The 11,520-nt window shown below is 35.9% G+C and overlaps 1 protein-coding gene across 3 annotated transcripts; it reads right to left on the reverse strand.

Annotated features, from left to right (window-relative positions):
* Positions 1 to 3,105: 3,105 nt before the first annotated feature.
* On the reverse strand, positions 3,106 to 10,555 carry LOC306856144 (sorting nexin-12; the record flags this gene model as incomplete). Of its 3 annotated transcripts, none has more annotated exons than XM_079395185.1 (5): positions 10,187 to 10,555; positions 9,607 to 9,702; positions 8,461 to 8,585; positions 8,166 to 8,264; positions 3,106 to 4,485 (listed from the first exon to the last, which is right to left on the reverse strand). In XM_079395185.1, exons 1-5 carry the CDS (start codon positions 10,349 to 10,351, stop codon positions 4,476 to 4,478), a joined length of 495 nt encoding a protein of 164 aa, XP_079251311.1. In that variant the 5' UTR covers positions 10,352 to 10,555. The 3 variants fall into 3 exon arrangements, with proteins under 3 accessions (XP_079251311.1, XP_079251313.1, XP_079251312.1); XM_079395187.1 differs by lacking the exon at positions 3,106 to 4,485 and adding an exon at positions 5,529 to 6,571 and having other exon boundaries at positions 8,174 to 8,264; positions 10,187 to 10,530; XM_079395186.1 differs by lacking the exon at positions 3,106 to 4,485 and having other exon boundaries at positions 8,162 to 8,264.
* Positions 10,556 to 11,520: the final 965 nt, after the last annotated feature.

Below are 11,520 nucleotides of genomic sequence, written 5' to 3' on the forward strand. Positions count from 1 at the left end.
GATGAGCTGAAGGCCCAATAGTGCCTCAGCAGTGCCACAGACTGATCGCTTCCATGCCACACCTCACTGATGCTGGAGTTTGTGCTAAAAGAGCCCTGAGCAAGAATTGAGTGCATAAATGAACATACTTTAAAGAACTTGAACTTTTCTGTTTTGCAAATCCTTTTTTTGATTGATGTTAGGAAATATTCTAATATTTTGAGATGCTGATTTTTGACTTTCATGAGCTGTAAACTCTAATCATCAAAATTAAAACAAAAACAGGAATTTTAATGAATTTAAAATATAAAAGTTTCCCTTTTTGAAATAAGTTACAAGAAAAAAATGAACTTTTTCACCATATTCAAATTTTTGAGATGCACCTGTATACATGTATAACTGTCTATTTTCGGGAATTATATTTACTTATGGAGTAAATCAGAAGGTCTTAAAGAGGCATCAGGTGATCCCATGTGAAGAGTTATTCTTATCAGTTAGAAGTCACAGTGTCTTATTTATGTGGGTAAAGAAGTATTGGGCAGAGATCCAGAAGGAGGGAAAAGTGGCTTACCGATCATTTTCAACATTTTCGCACTGTTGATACTGTCCAAGCCCAGCAGGTTTAGTATGATATCTGCTTCAGCTTTGCTGAGAAATAAAATAAACTTTTAACGTGGGATTCATACCCACCGGCTCTTTCTGAGGTGTAGTGTAAGGGAGGATCTGCTGGTGTAATAAAATAAATCTCCCATCGGCCTTGGTAAAGTTCAGATCGCTCTCCCAAGCAGGGGGCCCATTATCCGCAGAAACATAGACTTAATCTGAAACTTTTCCAAGAAATGAACTTGGACGAGCGTCAACAAACTAAGGAAAGATTTAAATCTACTTTGTATTCAATGTAACATAATAAACATTGTCAGGTTTTAATACATACTCTCTTAAAATAATTTCCAAAAGATGGTTTTTGCAGCAATGCCATAGATACTCTTAAAAATAAAGGTTCTTTCTTTGGCATTGATGGTCCCATGAAGAAGTTTTAAAATCCATGGAACCTTTCCATTCAACAAAAGGTTCTTTAGATTATTAAAAGAAAATAATGATTCTTTTAAGAACTGTTTACTGTGAGGTTCTTTGAGGAGCCTCAAAAATAGTTCTTCTAAAAGGCATCACTGCAAAAACCCTGTTTGGAGCCTTTATTTTTAAGAATGAAGAACTAGGTTATTTTAGTTTTTTTCAAGTAATGTTTAGGTAAACCTCCACTATAACAATCAAATAACAAAGGTTTTTCATGGAACCATCAATGGCAAAGAAACTTAATTTTTTGGAGTGTACAGTTAGTTTTGTTGGTTCCTGTCCAGACAAAAAGTCTGGTGCATATCCTCAATTCTTGTTTAATCTTTTTCCATCCCGTCAAGTTGACTGAAACATCATAAAACAATGGTAACCAGTGGAAACCAGGTCACAGCCTTGCATTCTGTGATTTCATCCACTGCAGTTTCAGAGTTAACAAAGCACAAGTAATCTCACGTCTGTCCATTTGGCTGCATCTTTTAGCATGTTTTCATAGGAGGGTTAAAGTCTGTGCACCAAAGAAAGCCTTGTGGTCTTTGACATCGGTGGATATGTTGTGTCAGTTTGTGTAGGCATCAAAAATATCCCATTTAGCTTCCACTTCATGGACTAATGTTGCAATCATGCGTTATGCGCAAACTCATTTACAATCTACTGCTAGTCAGATGAAGACTTTTGAAGTGAATGGCAAGTGTTACTTAATGAATATTTATCCCTATTCTTCTCTGTAATGTTTGTGAGTATGGGTGATAAGGGCAAGCTCTCATTTTACACCTTGTGAATCTGTGGAAACATGATCAAAATAATCAAAAGGGTACAGTGAAAATAAAATCACTTTTGAGCTTGTTTGTCCATGTGACTCGCACACTGCCGATTAGACTTGACTATTAATATATCCAAAAGTATCCGGGATCTAAATGAGGAAAATATTAATCCTCTTAACAGGCCTCTTCTTGCAGTTGTAAGAAATAATGGTGTCAGTTTATCCACATTCAAGCAGCGCTAAACACAGCTTACAAGACAGGCTCATTCAGGTAGACTTTACCTGCCCGCCAACGCTTTCTCTCCCCCATGTTTAATCCACAGCAATTCACACAAGGGCAAGTGGCCTGAAAACACAGTTGTATTCAATAAAATGGTCTTAAAATAAACTGGGCACATCCAGATTTGTGATTTAGTAGTTCATAAGCACAATAATATACAATTTACACTACCAGTCAGAAGTTTGGATAAATCAACATGTTGTAGTTGAGGGAAAAAAATCTTATGCTTACATTTTTAAATAAATAAAAAACAAACAAAAAAACCCAGTATAAAATAGTAATATTGTGAAATGCTATTACAATTTACTGTTTTCTATTCTAATATATTTAAAAATGTAATTTATTCCTGTGATGACAAAGCCATTACTCCAGTCTTTAGTGTCATATGATCTTCAGAAATCATTCCAATAAGATGTTTTGCTGCTCAAGAATTTCTTAGGAAAATCTATGTTGAAAACTGCTTTTGCTGCTTAATATTGTTGTGGAAATAAATGCTGTTTGTGACCTTTCTATTCATGAAAGTATCCTGAAAAAATGGAACCGTTTGCGCAGAAATATTAAGCAGACATGGAAGACTGGAGTAATGATGCTGAAAATACAGCTTTGTCGTCACAGAATAAATTACAATAACAATAAAAACATTAATACAAACCATCAAAAAATGAGAAGTTAATTGAAATTGTAATAATTTTTCACAGTATTAGCCTGATTTTACTGTATTTTTTTGTTGTTGGTCAAATAGACCCTTGCCGAGCACAGAATCGTCTTCCAAAACATCCTAATTATTCCACAATTTTGAACAGTAGGCCTAGAATATAATATATAAAAACCTCACGTTTATTGTGTATTAACCCCCACTATAGGGTTAACTTGCAGGTTTCTTTGCATGAAATAACAAAGTTTCTGCAGCGCTGCCACCTCCTGGCTACATTCAAGAAAACTGCCTTCTTTGTCAGGATTCGCTTAACTATGTAATGTATGGTCTCATAGAACAAAATGAGAAAATACATCGAAGGAGACAGAGAGGGTTTATTCATGGGTAGAAAGGATGGCTATTTAAAAATCAAAGAGTGCCCTTTTCTTTACACACAGTCCTGAAAATAACCAGAATAGAGAGAGCCAGAAAAGAACATAACTCATTTTAAGAGATGGCATATAGAAACAACAGCAAATGTGACACATTTTGTCATAATGGAATTCAGTTTTTCACAGTGATTGAATATGTACATTCCCGAAGCTTTACTTATACACGGACACTAAACAAACCAAAATACATTTAAACATGGTTGCAAAAGCCTTGTTTTAACATATTTAGTCAAAGTCAAATAGATCCAAATGAAATATGGAATGTAAAGGAAGACGTTGTCGAGAGGCATTCCTAGTTTTAGCTTCTGAAGTGCTACATTTGGTGAGTTGGTGTTATCTTGATAAAAACTGTTCTCTGGTTTTGTATTGTGACTTCATACATTTTTGAGATGATATCGCTTTTCGTGACTCTAGTAAAATGTATTTATTTCATACCAAGTATAGTTCAAATCTATGAACATATTTACTGACACACCGCTTAAGACTTACTGATATAAAAATTGTAATTAAACTTTTTCTGAAATAGTGCACGACACACATTTCATAATATTACGTCGAAAATGTGTTTTATTGTCACTATTGATGTGGATTGTATGATCTTTGAATAATATCGTTCTTTAAATCCGAGATATAGTGTACCTAAAGTATACTTGCTATAGTTCTACTTGAGCACAATCAAACATAGGCCTACTTCAGTATATCTTCAGGACTACTTCCACACAGTTAAAGTGCCTTAGTACAGCTGTTCCAATTTAGCACTGCAGACTTTATTATACTAAAGGTGCAACTGCACTGTATATTTTATGTTTATCAATATGTAAATGTATTTGTAGTGTACTTGGCATGAAATAAATGTATTTCAAATGCATTTAATTATATTTATTTTTCACTTTGGGAAGCATGTTGCTTTAAATCTAATTACAAACTTTAAATCAGGAATACACTGAGGAATGTCATGTGGCCTGATCAAATTCTCTTTATAATATACATATTTTTGGAGAAACATCTGTGTGTTGCCTGAAAGATTTTAACCAGAATAAACACAGAAAGCACTGTTTTTAGAGAAAGGAATATTTGCTTAAAGATCAGCAAAAAAGAATGCGTCTTTCCACAAAGAGTGCATGAGGTATAAATACAGCATTAAGATGAGTTCATCCTCAGGGTGAAATAGGTGTTGTAGTTCTATTAGAGAACAGAAATATATACAGAATATCATGGACAGCAGCTGTGAAAGGCTTTGACTGATGTGCAGAAAAGAGCTGGTAGAGCAGATGGGTCCAGGACAAGGAGGGGGGTTTACCAAAACCTTTGGATCACAGGCCAGGAGACATGAAACAAAACGGTTAAAGATCTAGACAGTACTAATGCAGTCAGGGCAAACTATGCTGCCTCCATTATTACATTTTAGTTTAGGGGGGAAAAACTTGATTGGATAGTGATAATAACAATCTGAGTATCATGTGAAATTAACTATTCCATTAAGCGAGTTCCCCCAAAAATAAAAAAAGAAATGCTGAAATGTACTCACCCACAGGCCACCCAAGATTTAGATTAGTTTATTTCTTAATTGTAACAGATTTGAAGAAATTTAGCATCACTTGCTTATCAATGGATCCTCTGCAGTGAATGGGTGCTGTCAGAACGGCTGATAAAAACATCACAATGATCCACAAGTAATCCACATGACTCCAGTCCATCAGTGAACATCTTGTGAAGTGAAAAGCAGTGTGTGTGTGTGTGTGTGTGTAAGTAAATAATCAGTCATTAAGATGTTTTAGCTTAAAATCATTGCTTCTGGCCAGTACAAGTCCAGAATCCATAATAACACTTAAAGGGTTACTCCACCCCAAAATGAAAATGTTGTCATTAATCAGTTACCCCCATGTCGTTACAAATCCGTAATAGCTTTGTTCATCATCGGAACACAATTTAAGATATTTTGGATGAAAACCGGGAGGCTTTTGACTGTCCCATTGACTGCCAAGTAAATAACACTGTCAAGGCCCAGAAAAGTATGAAAGACATCATCAAAATAATCCATCTGCCATCAGTGGTTCAATCTGAATTTTATGAAGTGACGAGAATACTTTTTGTATGCAAAGAAAACAAAAGTAACGACTTCAACAAATTCGTCTCCTCAGCGTCACCGTAGTGCCATTTCGGAGAATACTGCGTACGCTATTCTGCGTCAGCCACACCTCACATATACGCTGTTTTCGTTCAAATCAAAGCATAAATAAACAGAGGACGTATCCGTGTGGCGCAGCTGACACAGAACAGCGTACACCGTTTGCGTCCAGCAGATATTCTCTAAAATGGCACTACGGTGACGCAGAGGAGACGAATTGTTGAATAAAGTCGTTATCTTTGTATTCTTTGCATACAAAAAGTATTCTCGTAGCTTCATAAAATTCAGATTGAACCACTGATGGCAGATGGACTACTTTGACAATGTATTTTCTGGGCCTTGACAGTGTTATTTATTTGGCAGTCAATGGGACAGTCAAAAGCCTCCCGGTTTTCATCCAAAATATCTTAAATTGTGTTCCGAAGATGAGTTTGGAACGACATGAGGGCAAGTGATTAATGACAAAATATTTCATTTTGGGGTGGAGTAACCCTTTAATCCAGTGAAAAAGTGAATCCTCTGTTGTCCTCTTACATCAAAATCCACTGACGTATTTGTTTAGAGCTATTCTGCCTTGTGAACAGTGCTTGATACGTGCATATTTCTCTAATGGTTCAGACAAGATGACTTTCACTGGAGAAAGCATAGAGAACTTCAGCCGGAAGCAATGGTTTGAAGTTAAAAACGTCTTCATGCTAGATTTATTTCTTAGAAACATGCAGATTTTTGCTTCACAAGAAATTAACTGATGGACTTGTGGATTATTGTTTTGTTTTTATCAGCTGTTTGAACTCGGCTTCTAACGGCACCCATTCACTGCAGAAGATCCGTTGGTGAGCAAGCGATGTAATGCTAAGTTTCTCCAAATCTTTTCCGATGAAGAAAACACCTCTACATCTTGGATGGCCGGAGGGAGTGTACATTTACAGCATATTTTAATTTTTGGGTTAACTATTCCTAAAAAACAAAAACAAAAAAAAAGAGATACAACATGAAGCACGCAAATCAAGACATGCAGCTGGCAGTAATTAAAAAAAAAAACAAGTACACGTTGACTGTAAGGGACATGACAAGCAGATGCAAAATAAAAATTAGCAAAGCAACAGGATGCAAGACATTATTAAAAGGAGTTTTGTAAGTATGACCATAAGACGGCATTTCCCCCATATAATTGATTTGAATTATTAGCATTCATGCAGACATTGTTTCCCCACATCAGTTACAACATACTGAGAGTAAAAAACAAAACTTACTTCATTCACACCTAAAATGGAAGAGAGAATAAACAGAATAAGAAAAAAAGTTCTGATATCATAAAATCTCCAGCCAGTGCTCTATTTTGTTTTACTTTATTTACAGATGTCACAGGCACAAATCGATGAACACAGGAGATAACATAAATATGGAGTCATTCTGAGGAAAATGACTGAACTTTGGCAGGACCACCTTTCCACAGTTGGCACATATTTTGTCCTCCTAGGGAGCGGTTTTTCGCACGGTCGACTTCTAGAGTTTAACTTGGACTCGCATACAACGCAGGTCTCGCGCACTTATTTCATACCAAAAATAGGTACATGCGTTTAATTACTCTGGAAAACTCCATAGTGCTTGACAAAAGGACATTACAGCACTTCAACCCTAATATCAGTTTTTAGAACATACCTTACAACTACTCGATGCCTATTATTGGGTAATACATTCTAAACAGCCCTGATATATACTTTATTTTTGATAGAAGTGGTTTGTTTGCGAACACAGATTAGCATGAATCTTCCAACATAATCTCAGAACCATAGCTTTTCACAGAAAAATTGGAACTAAAAGGCTCTAATCTCTTCATAATCCAATATGTGTTAATCAGACTGAAATGCAACATTCATATTTTTGTAACATGATACTTTCAAATTACGTATTGAACAGTTAAGTATGGAAGCTTGTTTCTGCCAGGAATAAAAAACAAAAACGGGTAACAATCTTTGAGTTAAAAAAAATAAATAAAATGAATTGGGACCCCCCCCACAAACCTTTTTTCTCAGAAATGCAAGTTAACAACTCGCTTGAGTTTATCAAAATTATGACTTTTTATTCTTCTCAGAGTCACAAGACAGAATTATTATATAAATTCAGAATTGCAGGGGGTAAAAAAAAATAATCTGAATTATGAGATGAAAGTTGCAATTACCTTTTTTATTTTGGAGGAAACAAGCTTCAGTAGTTAACGCAGCAACAGGCAACACTATACACAAAGTTGAGTTTGTGATTATGAATACTGGCTAGAATTTTACAGTCTTGCCGATGGTCACGTGACTACAAAAACAAGTACATTTTCCAAATATATGCCTGAAACACAGCCCAGGAAAATTTTTCGGCTTGCTTCTGTGTCTAACATTGTGATGCTTTACATTTATGAGCATTTTTCTAATCGGCTGCAAATCTAGCTCTTCATTGCTCTCTAAATGTTTTGTTAAGCATTTGCTCTGTTTGGAATGACATGCAATACACCTCAACTCTTGAACTCGAAAAGCACATGTTCTTTCAACAAACGTGAGAGAGGACAAAGATATGAGCCAACCCTCTTAGCTTTACAGTGCTACAGCTTAATGTAAAGTTATATAACACACTAACAAGTACACTGTAGAGATAAGAAATACAATGTGTGTGTAAAGAGAAACTCTCAGACACATGTACAAAACATGATCTGTTAAATAAAACCAAGTCCTGCGCGGTTCAATAAGTATCTAGAATTTGCTCGGTGTAAAAATAAATGTTACTCTGCACTTTGTATGCAGATGAATGGGAATAGAAGCTGACAACCGAAGAAAGAAGACCCTCCCTTGTCCCAGTTTGGAAAACCCTACTGCCGTACTTTTCCGGGAATGTAGTTCCGGTCAATACTTTCATCCTGCAGGAACATGTGAAGACAGCGTTCGTTCTGGGCCAAAGGATGACCTGCAATTCTGTAAAAGAATGAGAAACATTTATGTATGCAATCCATGAAATCTGGACAAATTTAAGTCTTTTTGATAGTAAATGTTGAAAGTTCACAATGTGCGTGCAATCATTTCAGGCCCTCACACATTAATAATTTGCTTGATTGTCTTGCACTTCATTTATATTTAGAATTGTCCATCAGGTATCATTTCGATGGCTAACCTGTTGATGAACTGTTCAAGCCCAGCTCGTCTCTCCTCAATGAAGGACTCCTCAAAAATGCCCTCATCCCCACGGAAGGGAAGCTGTCTCTTCAATGCCTTTCCAGGCAATGGAGGCACAACAATCTAGAAAATATTTGCACACATTTTAAAGACTATTTTAACCCTATAAAGCATCATATTTGATCGAGGAATTTGTAAGGCTTCTAAACGATCAACAAAATCTTGAAAAACCTGTTGAGCACAATCTACGACATGCCTTCTTTCACCTGACTGATAGATTTGACTTTCAGTACGTTTATTAGGATAATTCTAAAAACGTAAATATAAAAATGAAATGACAGAGAAAAGTCTGTCAATCATCTTTTCATTGCATTTGATCATTTCTCACACCCCAAAATAAAAACCACAAAACATTTATCATAAAACTAAGCATTTAAATTAAATCTTGCTAAGACAGGGGTGCCCAGCCCGGTTCCTGGTGATCGACTGTCCTGCAAAGTTTAGCTCCAACTCTATCAAACACACCTGCCTTTAATTTTCACGCGATCCTGAAGACCTTAATTAGTTGCTTCAGGTGTGTTTGATTAGAGTTGGAGCTGAACTTTGCAGGACAGTCGATCACCAGGAACAGGGTTGGGCACCCCATACTAAGACATATTATTGGGATATATAGACTGACAACTGATATTTACATGCATTTCATGTACATCTGCTATATTGTTGTAAAAATCATTGATTTACATAAATACATTATAGAATCTTAAATTATTCTCTCAAATTAAATACCAATAACTGCACTACATTGCATATTTTTACCCAGTTTGAGGTGACTTTTCCCCTTCTCTTTTAGTCTGAGCGCTATATTCTCACTATATCAGACCATAGGCCAAAACCAAGGCCTGATGTATCAAGTATGATAGAAAAAAACAACATGCATTTTGACTTTATACATTTTAGCTAAAGCTTTCCTATTTCTAAAAAAAAAAAAAAAACATTTTCAGACTATTAGTTCATATGTCAGGCTTTACAGAGTTTCGTACAGCCATTGTTAATAAGTAAAACATTTTTCTGCAAAGACACCCATATGTTCAACAAGTATTTTGTGATACAAGATGTTTCCTGCAAGGTCTCCAGGATGTGATACCTTGCTGTCTCTTTCCAGCTCATTCTTCAACCACTCGAAGTCGCTGTATCTTCGTCTAACACACGACTCCTTCAGTTTAAAAATGGGAAGATTTGTCTAGATTTCAGCGGAGAAAGCAGAATAAGTCACATGATTATTAAATAATGTCTAACGTTACATATCTTTGCGGAGTACACGATGCAGAATGTTCTCGAATTCATCCATCACAAACAGATATTATTAAACCTACAAAATGATGCATTTGGAACAGTAACGCATCCAAATGTTTCTTAATAGCTTAGATGCAACTGACTAGAGGTTGTTGATGGTTGACAGAGTAACAACAGCTAAATTATCGTTAGCTCAACCTCTCTCAGCCAAAACTGGTTAAATCAAACTTGCTCGCATAGAAAAACGATTTAAACTAGCAGTTCATACTATAAAGTCCCGTTTTTAGAAGCTTTGCGAAGAATGAGATTCTTTCTCGTCGAGTGAGGTGTTTGTTAGCATTAGCGCGCAGGCTAACGTTAGCTAGGCCGAACCGAGCCGCAGCTTCTCTGACACAAACACACAATCACATTCATTCCCTGGCCCAGCCTACCCTCATCCGGACTTCGTAAGTGGTGAAGCGATTGCGGCCGACTCCTATAGTCTGCGGGTCGTACACGTCGATTTCCAGAAAGTTGCTGGGAGGGCCGTAGGCGTCCGTCAGGTCCTGCGGTTTAGAGTTTAACCGGCGAGTATCGGCCACCGTGGGTTCGGACATCTTTGATGACTTACTTCAGACTAACTACGGCGAGGTGTAGTCTAGGGCACGTACAGATGAAAAGGTTTTGATTAAGACATTAAATCGATGGAAGTTAAAATGAGCTAGGTACTTCTGCGAATCTAAAACTTGGATGTGTCCAGTTCAGCAACACCACAGGAAATCCTGCGCTTCCCGCACCCCCGATGCGATGATATGTGCAGCAGTTTGAGACGTGTTTTATGAACCACCTATTCCCCCGCCCGCCCAGCTAGCCAATAGGCGTTCTGTTTTATGATGAATGACAGGTAATTGACCTATGAGATTTTAGAAGACCGCGAAGGGGGTGGGCTCTTCGGGGTTCCATTAAATTTCTTAACTGAAGGAGAGAGACTGGAAAGGTATGGATTGGAAAGACCAGAAATGTCTTTTTTTTTTCTCTTAGATTGTCATTTTTAAAAAAAAATGTTTAGTAATTATATGGCTATTAAACCAAAGTGATTAAACGACCTGCTTTAAAACACGCAAACGTACCAAAATAATGCATAGAAGAACATAAACCAGTGTTATTTTATAGTTTACTATAGCCTACTCTTTTGAATTAGTTTTATTTTTACTTTTTGTTTCTGTTTTATTTTAATTTTAGTTAACTTTTTAGTCATTGTGTTGTATGTTTTGACATTTTAATAGCTCATTTAATTTTATTACATTTATTTATTTTTATTAGTTTTTTTTGTCTATATAGTTTTAGTTTTAGCTTTAGTTATAGTACAACAAATTAAAAATGTGAAATGTTTCCTTGAAAACTAGCTGAAATACAATATGTTTAAAGGCTTGGAGTATTTTATTTTATTTAATGTAAGTAACAAACAGGTTTTGTGGTTGTAGTTGTAGTTTTAATTGATTATTGCCATAAACTTGTATTCAGAAACTTTAGTTTTAATGAAATATAAATTGTTCCCCATTATTTTGTTTTGTGGCACATTTTGGGTTATGATCAATCACACAAAAAATAATTAAAGCCAAAAGCATATTTTTTTTTTTACAAAACGTTCTACTATTGTAAATTAGATAGTGATATCTATCTAATATCAGGCCTATCTGTGCTGCATTTTTCTTTTTATGAAAAGATTATCCATTTTGGTTGCTTCACTAATGTAGGCTATATTTAGTGATTTGATATTTCATAA

This window comes from Barbus barbus, assembly GCF_936440315.1.
Source record: "Barbus barbus genome assembly, chromosome: 36".
In the NCBI taxonomy this organism is placed as follows: domain Eukaryota; kingdom Metazoa; phylum Chordata; class Actinopteri; order Cypriniformes; family Cyprinidae; genus Barbus; species Barbus barbus.